Genomic DNA, 12,384 nt, shown 5'->3' on the forward strand with positions numbered 1-12,384 from the left:
TTCAATAAATTTTCATTCAGTCGACAACAAACGAAGTTTTCGGTTACGCAATAAAACGCAGATTTTGATTTTATTTGATTCTATTGTTAAAGAAAAAGATTTGATCAACAATGATTTTTTTGTTACTTTCAACAAGACAAACGCATTAAATTTATATGTATATTTAAGAACGTATGCGTATTTTTTTAACTTTTGTTTTTAAATATAATAAAGCCTATAAAGCGGGTCGAAACAAACTTTAAAGTCAACAATGTAATACGGGCCTGCAAGTGTGAACGATTACGCATACAAAGAGCTTCCCTCCACCCCCGCATTCGCTCCACCCCCGCCATGGTACATCAACTCTGAAACTTTAATGTTATAAATACACATTTTAAAAATGATAATATTTATGTAAATAAAGTTGGCAGAATGATAAAAATAATGGCGCTACAAACAATTATCAATTATCACTTCCGTCACACTGGGGAGAATTTTTTAAAACATTCCGATGTTATTTTGTGGTTTATTTTGATTTGAATTAACAGTAATATAACAATGATGTCTCAATGTTTGGATTTCATCAATAAAAAGAGTTACTTTGACACTTTCCAATCCGTTTTATCTCTGTACTAGATGTAGCCCGCGAATCCGTCCGCGCGGAATTAAGAAAATTCTTAATAATGTGTTCTGTGCTTATGTGTTCTTCAAGGCTATGTTCTACATGTGTGCCAAATTTCATCAAAATCCTTTTAGCCTTTCCGGGCATACTTTCAACAAACATCAACCTATCCATCCATCCATCTATCCAAACATTCGCATTTATAATATTTTAGTAAGGAGTAAGAAGTATACGGGTAATTTTTTTCCTAAACTTTAAAAGCTGTACACTAAAACCTTTTCAACAAAAAGCATTTTGTTCAATGATTTATTAGGTTGTGTGTACATGTTTTTTTAAATGAAATATGAGTTTTATAACGATGTTTGCATGTGAATAATCATTTTACTATGGAAATAAACAAGGATGTTTATCGCATTTTTTGTAAAACAATAAAACGCTTTCAACAAGTTGGCGTGTACTATTTACTATTTTAATCAAATGAAATATGATCGTGTATCGAATTAAAGAGCTATTTTGGCATCAGTTATCTATTACCGATCTGGGATACAACTTTGCAATATAAAAGATACAAGGTTACTAGACCATGATAATTGAAAAGTAGAAAGCTGGTGAAAACTTTGTTTGATGGCTTTGTTTTAAACAATAGTATTGTGATTTCTACCACAGTAAATAAATATTCTATCAACCTGTATTTGTTGTGCTAAAAAAAGGAAGTTAATGACTTCATTTCTTAGTCAATTGAGTGTCACATCGTGACATCAATCTTCCTTTTGAAAGTAGGAATTCTGTACTAAGCAAAAACGTATTAACGTTAATATGTTACTGGCTAAAAATAGGAATAATTATAGAAAAATCTGAATTGGACTTTAATGTTGCCTAGAGTAGGCCGAAATATATTTGTTTTCTTTTTTAGGAATTAATTGAATATAATTATTTAATAGTGGTTTAAATAATTATTAAGTAGATGATGGTGGTTAAAGAAAGTCTTTCGAATTTTTCTAATTTATTTTATACAGTATACAATAAATAAGAACTTTACAAAAGCTAACGAAAACGTTAGCTTAAAAAGTTAACCCCAACGTTAACTTAAGTACTTAGTTACGTGACAAACTTTGTTAATCTGATAAAATAAACATGGGTTTTTCCACACTTTGTAGGCCCTGGTTATATATTGTTACGCCTTAAGTAAGTTTAATTTATTTCTGTCTGTCTGTTAGTTAAATATTAATTAGTTAAGTGGATGTTTGAAACAGCCTACACCGCTAATATTATATATGCGAATCTTAAGATGCAAGTATGGATGTATTGGTTTAGACGTAGAACATCGTCTGTAAAACACATAGGCTATTAATTAAGCTTTTTTAAAATTCCGTGTAGACGGAGTAGCGGGTAAAAGTAGATGAAAAGTATTAAAATCACGATTAATTAACGCAATAAATGAAAAGCGCAACAACAGCGAGTTACTGCGAGTTAATTGGATTGCACCGAAGCTACGGGGAGTGCGTTTGTGCCGATCTGTCGCGCTATCGATTTTCTGTCTGCGATATGACAATGCATTTCAGATGACTGGAATGAACATTATTTAAGAGTAGTTTTTGTGTTTTGGTGGTTTAATTCATCTATATTTATATATACAGGGGAGGCAGTTGTATTTATTTATTATTTAATGATAAGTGATAAAAGGAACACCCTAATTCTAATCGAAATGCGATAAAAGACAATAAATAGCCATCACGCTACTATAAGCCACGAATGAAAGCAGATGTTCATAATTATTATTAGTATTAATTTCCTATATACTTAAATTGAATTTACGTCTTTATCACTCATAAAATACGGTTGAATTTGGATTGATTGCATTAGGGCTGCAGTGCAGTTGTTGACGCAATGCATCAGGGGTGCGCCTCTCCTGAAAGCATTACGGGACCACTTGAACGTACGTAAAGTTAATTGCTCTGGTTCAGGCCGAGGTAACTTCGTTACTGCTTAAGGTTTTACGCCTCGGTAGCTAGGGTTGTCGCTTGTGTATTTTTAAAGGAATAATTTTTATAAGCATTGAAATTATAGTTAAAACGATTAGCGACGTTTTTTAAAAGTTGCTGGCACATAATTTTTTATGACCAGTATTTAGGAATTTAAAAAAAATGATTGTATTGAGTAGTAGCAGCACGAAGAGAAAAGTCCCAATACTAGGTTAGGTACAGATTTGTTTTACATTAAATGTTTGCAAAATTTTACTTTTTTTTACGATGAAACGATTAAAATAATAATATTAATGAATTTAATGTGTTATTACTTTGAAGTAATCTTCGTAAATTTATTTTTAAATTAATTTTTTTTTATTTACTTAAAGATACAAAGTCCGGTGACGATATGGAAACCATTTTAATTAAATCGTCTCGAGTCAGAAGCGTGGCCGCTACGAAAGCTCGTAGTTTCATGGTACATTTCTTCGTTTTAACTCAATATTTAAGACGTGTAGGAATGCTCTACGACCGTAGAAGTATACGTAGTATATTCAATTTTAAAACGTTGCTGGAATCAAGAATTGTTGTCTAACAGAAGGATAAAGATGTCGAGGAATCAGTATCATTCGATTATATTCTTACCTAAGTCCTCATTGGCATGGCGCATTTTTAACGTCGTGTCAAAACTCGGCGGTAGCGCCTTTCGAGCGACGAACGCTTTAAAATCACTCTTGCTCCGTTATAGCTTGCGCGATAAAAAAGCGGCGCGTTTTAAAAGCGCTGACTTATGACCAGATACATGGAAATGCATTTAATATTCGTGAACGCTTAACGGGTGTTAGTAAAGCGCCCATAAGAATGAGGGCTAAGTTGTTATTGGAGCAGCTTACAACTTTAAGTTATTGAGCCGGAACAAAAATAACAGATGTTTATTTTTAAAAGCGGAAAAATAATTTATAGAGATAACTTTCTACTTCGCTTATCCAACTTGATATTGCATGAGACAAATAAAATATTAAAAGAAGAAAATCTTCAGAGATAAGTAAACGCGCCGCGTCTTTGGCGTCGCTCCAACAAACCAATCGAGCCTCTGTAAGTTCGCTATAAGAAAATGTTAAATATTAAAAATACTCCTCGAAGCTTTCTGCTCTCGCACTTCCAGAAAGCTTTTGTGATAAAAGCTAATCGCGACGCGCTAATAATGAACAAAAGCTCAGATGACAATGTTCTGTTTATTTTTCCAAGTAATAAACATTGTTTTTAATAGTTTTTTTTTTATATAAAGGTTACATTACTCCACTTTTCTAGCTTATAAACAGCTTTTATTCTATCTACAGCATTTTTTAAATAACATATAATAAATGTTATATTACAATCCATTGCGCCCCGCGGCGTATACCCGTACTCAACGCGTTGATGCCACGTAGTTGCCGGTCCGTTTTACGGAGTGCAACAAGCACAAACAAGTGCGTAATTATCACGTCTTTATAATTGGTTTAAATACCTACAAGTGTTCTTACAAAGGTTAAAAGACACTGATGCATTCTTAAACCTTTTAAAACTTATTCCTGTTTTAGTTAAAACTTAAACTCTATGGAGGTTGTTTAATAAATCTTACTTCTTACTATATTATTAATGCGAATGTTTGGATGGATGGATAGATGTCTGTTTTAAGCTATCTCCAGAACGTCTGCATGGATACAAAACGTAGCATTGAAAAGTACGTAGGATAATTAAGTTGATTTATAATTGCGCGCGGACGGAGTAGAGGGCGACAGCTAGTGGATTCATAAAAGAAAAAACAAAGCATGCTAAATGAATCAGTTTAAAAATAGAAATCCATTAAGATCGCTAACTGCAATAAAAGCTATTTATGTATGAGAAGTGTGAGTGGACAAACACAACACATAAAGGACTAATTAACAGACTTATTTTGTGACGATAAATAACATAGTATTAAAGTTGTAGTAATTTCAATGTGATTGTAATTATATAAATGTAACATCAAGTATATAAGCAAGTATATATATGCTATTTCTTTCAGTCGTGTTGTCAACACTATCGCAAATATTTCATCTAACTTAGAAAGAGATAGACATTGCTCGGAAATATACTTCAATGCTCGTCTTCCGCAGAACGACCTTGAAAAGTTCTTGACAATGCTTTTAGTGAGATGATTGATTTACTTTTTAATAGAACCTTTTTGCTTGTATTTCGACAAATCTATTCAATGTGGCAATAAGAAATTGAGGAAATAAATATCTGAATTGGAGTTGAATTTTGAAATAGACTGGGAAATACGTTCGTCTGAGAAAGTTGGCTTTTGCTGGTTTGTATTTCCTTAGTGCTTATCTTTTATAACCGCCTATACTTTGAATTATCATAATATATCCTAGAGGAGTGCAAAATCAGCCAATTAAATAATTTAAATGACTAATTGAATAGTGCCTTAAATGTACTCCCTTACTGCAAAGCTTCAAGGTTGCTTTCTTAGTATCGGTTAAGTTTTCCTTTTACATTTTATTAAGTGTTTAAAAATAATCATTAGGTCAGCATCATAGCCAGTCTTGCGAGATGAATGGATCGCACCCCGGGCCCACAAAAGCGTCAAGTCAAAATAAATTATGCTATAAATAGGTCGGCGCGCGGGTAATGAGTTTGCGATGCTCATTTAAATGTCGGCAGTTTAAAAAGATTTGCAGTGAAAAGAGCTGCCTTTAGGAGACCATCTGGCGAGAAACCTGTTTAAAAGATCTAGCACTAAACTAACCCTTATCTGGCACTTTAATGAGATGTTATTTTGTATAAAAGTAAATTAAAAAATGGCGACGATATTATTAAACTTTGTTTAGTGGTAACAATGATTACTTGATTAATACTTGTGTTTGTACGAAGAGAATATAAAAGTATATTTCATTTGAAATATTTGCAATTAGGTTATAAATTAAGATTATCTCAATTAAATTTATGATAAGAAAGTTCTGTGACCCAATAAGTAATTCCGTTTGTCTTCAACTGTACCAGATTCTGTTTGTTTTATAAAATTATACTTAAGTACATAATAAATTATTTAAAAAATCTTATATAAGAAGAATTTTTACTTTCGTCGTAAGTAAAAGTAGTCTATTTTTTTGGAGAATTTTTTTGGGAAAATCATTTTAGTATTTAGTCCCCTCAGAGAGTTGAGGAAATGGATTTAAATATGCTTCTAGAGAAAAAAAAGAAAATTGTCATCTTGCAGCATGACATGCTGCGATGCTTATTTTAAAATATATTTTTAATTTTCAAGTCATTTAACATTTTTATTTTCAATTTCATGTTGTTTAACATGAAATACGTTATGTAAAATATGCTACGAGAAGTTGTAGCGATCGTAGCAATTTAATTCTAACCTTTTAGCTGCCGTATACAAACAAATTGGGGATAGTGTGGGTTCGTTAGTGGCATTGTGTCATAAAATCGATGGCGCTAACCGGGATTTGGGGTCGTTGTGTTAGCGTCCTTGAAAAAGATTATATATCATTTGGAATTGTTTTAAGATTTTAATTTCCAACATGAAATTACTAATATGACATATTTACATTGCTAGACAAGACTCGAAGGATATATAAAGTTTTATTTACAATAACGAATAAAGCGATTTGAGTCATCGTACCTCGTGCACACAGCAGTGGACTAGAATAAGCTGCGTCAGTGTTTCCATCCATAAGGGTGCCTACAAGAGTAGGATGAATAGGTATGACCTTCGACCACATCACCACTTACCATAACCTTATGGTGGATTTGTTGTCATGCATTAGCTTATTCTTAAAAAAAAATTCTTTCTACCTGAATAAGTCAATAATATATGCTTTTCGGTTGTATCCGATAGGACCAATCTTGATATCATCAGACATCATTCTTTGGACTAGTTTTCTAGAATTCTTCATGCAATATGACCTTGAGTATGGCGGGGGTCACAAAATTACGCAGTAAGGTCTCAAATGTTTAGATTACCGTATTTATTCTACAATTGTATAAAGTTGAATTAATTAATTACCATTCGATTCAAGTGTATTTATAAAATCATGAGTGAATTTGTGTGCATGTGATCATAATTTTACTAAACAAACTTTGTTTAATTGCTTAACATTGTTACATATAATGATTACAATCGACATGCTATAATATTGTTATTTTCATTAAACAAGTTAACGCATTAGGTTTTAACAGTTTTGACAAAGAGTATTTTGTCAAAGAGTATGTTACTTGTAAATAATTTGTGACTAGATGAAGGATGATTTCTCTATGAAGAGGTTTTAAGTAAAAGCATTTTATCAGTTTCAAGCTAAACGTTTTGTGTCCCTTAACGGTGAAAAATTGGGTTCTTTATTGATTATATTTCATTATAATTCCTTTTTGTGTGATAAGGTACCTATTTTAGATAATTCGCGAAGCTTTTCCAATCTGAAGAACATCGTAAAATTACCATAGTATCGTAGAACGCTTGTAAAATTTACGTTCGAAAGAATAAGTTAGGAATTCAAAAGAATTTATTTTTAAATGTACTGATTATTTACTGTTTATGTATATTTTATATTATTCGTGTAGAATGAAAATACATGTTTTGGTAGTACATCGTATAAAGATACTCACCTAGTTTACGATGAGTTACGCAAGACGTAACTATATCAGCCTGTCCATTCAATTTTAATATATCTATCGTTCACACATTATGCAAAATATATACATTTGTACAACAATTAAGCCTTTTATAAAAACACGATTCGTTACATCACAGCACTGAAGTCGATTTAACAAAGCAATTTATTAATCGATTAAAAATGTTCACGATTTATTTTATTTAATACTGGCCACTAACACTGCCACTGAACTATTGACTTTAATTTTTCTCTAAAAATCGGTAAAGCGTGTTTTTTTTCTCGGTGTGTAGCGAAGGCGCGTGTGTCAGTCGAGCGCAGGGCGGGCGGCAGGGCGGTGCGCGGAGTACGCGCACGCGCGGTCTCTACTCTCCATACAGGGATGTACTTCGGAATGGCAATATAATTACCGTTTAATTCATGATTGATTTAAATGTAGGGTAAAGAAGCCCTTGCTGTTTTATTCATAGTAACACACAACGTGTTCTGGTATGCGATAAATGGATATTGCTCAATAGAACAGTGGCAAAATTTTACTACGTTTTATTTACAAACCAGATATAATCTGGTTATTTACTGTTTCCCTTTTACTAGTGTAAGTAATAGTGATATGTAGATGTAGTAATATCATCTCTTACTAATCTACGATTATCCAACCAAATCAACACTTATTCAAATTTCTGTCTCTAAGTCGGGCCGGCCCTGTTTCATGAAAATTGCGAAGGCTACATCTACTAGGCGAGGATATTCGAATTACGCCGAAGTCTCCCGACCCGACCTGTCTGAATTTCTCGTCCAATTTATGTTGAGCCTGCACCCCTCCGGAACTCACCTGAGTTGGACGCAAACAGTTAAGTAAACCGCCGTGAAAGAGGTCTTTTTATTCTGGACGTGTCACACTGGGCATGCGCTGAGAAGATGTCGATGGGTGCACAAAATTGAGATGTATGATAAGTTGCTTAGAGTGCTAACATTAACAGGCAAAAAACGCAAAGCTTCGTAGATGTGCTTTTTTAATAATAGCAATTAAAAGTTAATTTATTTTAAAATCTGAATTTATGAAAAATGTTAGAGGGGTAAATAAAAAAAAGGTCTTGACAGGCAGACGGACGGACAACAAAGTGATCCTATAAGGGTTCCGATTTTTCCTCTGAGGTACGGAAATCTAATTAACTAAGTAATCAAAATATCTAATGTCTTAATCTTCAGAACTATTAAGAATTTCCGTTTCTCTACGAGATGAATTACGAATTTTGTATACTAAAAGGCGTTTGGATCAAATTCTACGAAAATAAAGTTATACCTATCTGTTACAGATTTATAGTGATTTTCTAAGACCAAAATATCCGTTTAAATCTTAATGTTAATTCACTGTCAAAGGCAATGAGAGTGATGGCGATATTTTTTATACAGAGATGTTGGTATCAGAAACCAAAGGTTAATCATGACCATCATTAATAACCAATACTATTATATGTTAGGTTTTCATAGTAATTTTGAGCAAAAGGCAAGGTTCTAGTGATTGGATAATGATAACGTGTATCTAAAAATAACTGTTACTAACTTAACATAACTATAATGTACCGTTGCCAGAAAAGTTTAGGATTGCGTGTACAAGACGACCTTTGGACCTCTGCCAATTCTACCTTCTGACCTGCTGTTTGTCGGACAAGGCTGAGCCTTCCGGAGTTATGTAATGAACTTTTACTCTCCGTTGAACCAATATACTACCAGCTCAAATGTTTATGTTAACTGGAAAAATAAATCGGATTTAGATTATATTGTGTGGTGTATATGACTTTAATCGAGAGAGCAGCAAACAAGCAAGCACGTAACCCAGTGTTTAGTGATCGTTACCTATGGATATCTATAATAATAAAATGTGTATCAGACCTGTAAAATAATTAAGCCATATTGTATTGTAACACTGTTTTCTTTTTATTATAATAATTAACACAAATTTTTAATTAAAGTTTTATTTTGTAGCAAGTTTTTTATTATCACGGAAATAAGTATGTTTAATTTTTATTTCAACATAGCTTCTGTACAGTTTTATAGATTTCTTAAAAACTTTGACATTTCTTTGTTAAAGTTTCCTCTGACGTTGAAACAGCGAATTCGTAAGAAGAATTTTTAATAGAAATGTTATATGGCTTCAGGTTTTCGTTGCCAATCATTGTGGTAAATCTGAAACAATTAAATTAATATTTTAACTTTCCTTAGTAATATTAAGAACTTATTTTATTGGTAAATATGAGTCGCTTAGTGTTTACTTAAAAAGCTGCTAAGTGTAGATTGCTTATAAGTCAACAGTACAGGATTGAATGGGGAGGCCTACGTTCAGCAGTGGATGAGTTACGCTGACAATGATGAAAGAATTGTGGAAGGAAGGTGCAAGGGAAGTGAAAGGCTTTGGAAAAGGTCTATATCCATCAATGAGCAGGCAAAGCAAAAATCACGACGATGGCCATAACGATGAAAATGAAGATGACGATGATGATGATGATGACGATGATAAGATAAATGAAACCTTAACTCTGATAACAGCACCAAGAGATTACATTAATGTAAAATTAGTAATAGAAGTAATAGAACTTAAAATCATATTAGTATTCAACGACCTTGCTATTATAATACCTAATTTTTAATGAATGAGAAATAGTTAATCTTAAATTTTGTTAAACAATAAAAAAAACTATAAGTTTAAACTTACGATAAGTGTTACTTTGGATATGATCTATGATTTTTTGATATATACAATAGCCTGCGTATGATACCAATGCGATTGAAGCAACGCTTCCAACAGCTATCAAAACATTCGTAGTAGTCGATGGAGTATTGCCAAGATTCTCTGGTGTTGAAGGACTTGGGTTTAGATCTACCGTTGTTCTTTTTTTCTGACACGACGTCACAACATCACCGCAAGAAAGTTCCAAATAATTATTTAACGGGTACACCTCTGCACAGTCGTTGCCAATCAAACTTGATATGTTCCAGTTTTTTAAATATCTGAAATAAAATTAAGTTGCTTATTAATTTATAGACTGATGCAATGACCCAATATGAACTTCGTCAGTTTATGATCGTACTTAGTGTGAATTTAGAAATGACATTTATCATGTTAAGGCCAACCTCTTTACTTGACGAAGATCGTTATTTGATTTTAGAATTTTATATTGTACATTTATCCGACTTTCTTACGATGAAGGAAAACATCGTGATGCTTCTTGCACATATCTACTCGTAACATGAATTCGAAGATATGTGTGAATTTAACCCGTACTGGTCCAGCGTGGTTGACTATTGCCTAGTCACCCCTAACTTGGGTAGTTTCCGAGCCCCTTTGCAGGGACGTATTTGTCCTAATTTTGAAGATCCAATACTTACTTGTATATTGGCACTGGGTTAATTATTGTTATTGGCCCTAGGTCGTGGCATGTAGTTTCTTCAAATGCCGTATAAAACTCTCTTTCTTCAATTTTCCGTTCCTTAGTCTCATAAATGACCGTGGTGTCCTAAAAAAATTGACACTTTATAATAGTTACAAAAGAAACGCTTTGTTTTAAGGGAGGGCAATACTATTTTACAAGTTTCGACTGAAAAACCACATTGCACTGATGAAATGACAGTTTTTGTTTGGTTCCCGTTTAACCGCGCCTTTTGATGTTACGTGACAGTTAATTCTACCTATATCACTAGTTCAAATCCACGCCACCGTTACAAACCGCTACCATCAACGCCGAAATTGTGAAAATCAAATAGGCACAAAACAACACGTCCTATAGCCAGTCCATTTATGGATGTCAGAGTATTTATATTGTCATTTGTTCTAGTATAACTATCCCATTGAAGCGATGGAAAACGAATATTGTCATACCTCTTTTATTCCATCCGTCTCTTTCTCATTATATTCCGTAGTCGGCGTATATTCCGTCGTCGATGTATATTCCGTAGTCGGTGTATATTCCGTAGTCGGTGTATGTTCTGAAGTCGGTGTAGTTTCTGTATATTTTGTGTATTCTCTGACTGTCGTGTCCGAAGTTGTCTTAAACATAACACAATTTTTAATTATAAAAACACATTTACATATCTTTGAAAATAATATTACAACATTGAGTCAAGACATTTTACTGGAGTTTAAGTTCACTGACCTCTGTTTCATGTATTGTGGTTTCTGTCGTTTCCACTGTACTTGTTGCTATCCTTTCGCAACTTGTTTCTATGACGTCACAGGAGAGTTGAAGATAGCAGTTTTCTTGTGGTAAAGTATCAGTGCAGTCGTCGAAAGGTATTTCATATTTTGACAACGTTTTGAAAGTAATTGGGTCACTAAAAAAACTGTATTATTTGTGACCTATTTTTAATGATCACAAAAACCAGTAAGGTTAATGTGAAGGTATTGAAAGAGAGAAGATTTGTGTAGTGATCGTGAAATATATTGTCATCACTTTCATTTTCTTTGAACAGAACAAAGATAACAATATATCGAAATACAAGCGTTGTTGCAGTAATCATTTGGCAATTAAAATAATACTTGATTATTTATTTTTTTAACAAAAAAATATTAACACAATTAAGTCGTAAATATGTAAATACTAAATTATGTAATTACTAGCAATCGCCCGCGATTCCGTCCTCGCGAAATTAAAAAAAAATAATCCGTAGCCTATGTGTTCCTCCAGACTATATTCTACACCTATGCCAAATTTCAGCGAGATCCATTCAGCCGTTCTCGAGATACCTATAAACAAACATCTATCCATCCAAACACTTATAATATAAGTAAGATATGTACTTACATTCCAGGTTTAAAGGTGTGGTTAGCAGCATCACACGATCTTTCTTCAAGGATTGTATAAAAATCTGTGCATTCTAAAGAACAAACAGCTTTTTGTATAACCTAGAATGAACATAAAAAACAATTGTTTTATCAAATTTGAAAAGACACGCGGATATTAAACATTAAATTAACTCGTTTGTTTATAATATAACGATAACTATTTGATTGAATATACCATTATCAACACTATTGTATAAATAATAGACATTATTTTCGTATAGCTCTCTACAGCACTTATTTTACGTCGTAAGATAAAACGACTAAACAGTATTACAATGCAATGTATTATGGTAAAACAGATTGAAAATCTCTTCACAGAATAACTAAAATATATTA

General features: G+C 32.8%; 1 protein-coding gene across 2 annotated transcripts; it reads right to left on the minus strand.

Moving 5' to 3' along the window:
• Positions 1-9,200: 9,200 nt before the first annotated feature.
• LOC106115695 (uncharacterized) lies at positions 9,201-12,315 on the minus strand. Of its 2 annotated transcripts, none has more exons than XM_013309150.1 (7): positions 12,224-12,315; positions 12,008-12,108; positions 11,360-11,537; positions 11,086-11,253; positions 10,596-10,723; positions 9,922-10,217; positions 9,201-9,395 (listed from the first exon to the last, which is right to left on the minus strand). In XM_013309150.1, the coding sequence occupies exons 1-7, from the start codon at positions 12,254-12,256 to the stop codon at positions 9,382-9,384; spliced, it is 918 nt and encodes a 305-aa protein (XP_013164604.1). In that variant the 5' UTR covers positions 12,257-12,315; the 3' UTR covers positions 9,201-9,381. The 2 variants fall into 2 exon arrangements, with proteins under 2 accessions (XP_013164604.1, XP_013164603.1); XM_013309149.1 differs by having other exon boundaries at positions 11,360-11,546.
• Positions 12,316-12,384: the final 69 nt, after the last annotated feature.

The sequence above is a fragment of the Papilio xuthus genome, unplaced genomic scaffold (assembly GCF_000836235.2).
Source record: "Papilio xuthus unplaced genomic scaffold, Pxut_1.1 DF827777.1, whole genome shotgun sequence".
NCBI classification, from domain to species: Eukaryota; Metazoa; Arthropoda; class Insecta; order Lepidoptera; family Papilionidae; genus Papilio; species Papilio xuthus.

What these genes read in the sequence shown, in the direction of transcription:
- LOC106115695 (XM_013309149.1), bottom strand. Translation starts at nt 12,256, where the DNA reads ATGTCTATTATTTATACAATAGTGTTGATAATG. An exon ending in ATACAATAGTGTTGATAATG is followed by an intron (nt 12,109 to 12,223) that starts GTATATTCAATC and finishes TGTTCATTCTAG; the next exon opens with GTTATACAAAAAGCTGTTTG. An exon ending in CCACAATACATGAAACAGAG is followed by an intron (nt 11,254 to 11,359) that starts GTCAGTGAACTT and finishes GTTATGTTTAAG; the next exon opens with ACAACTTCGGACACGACAGT.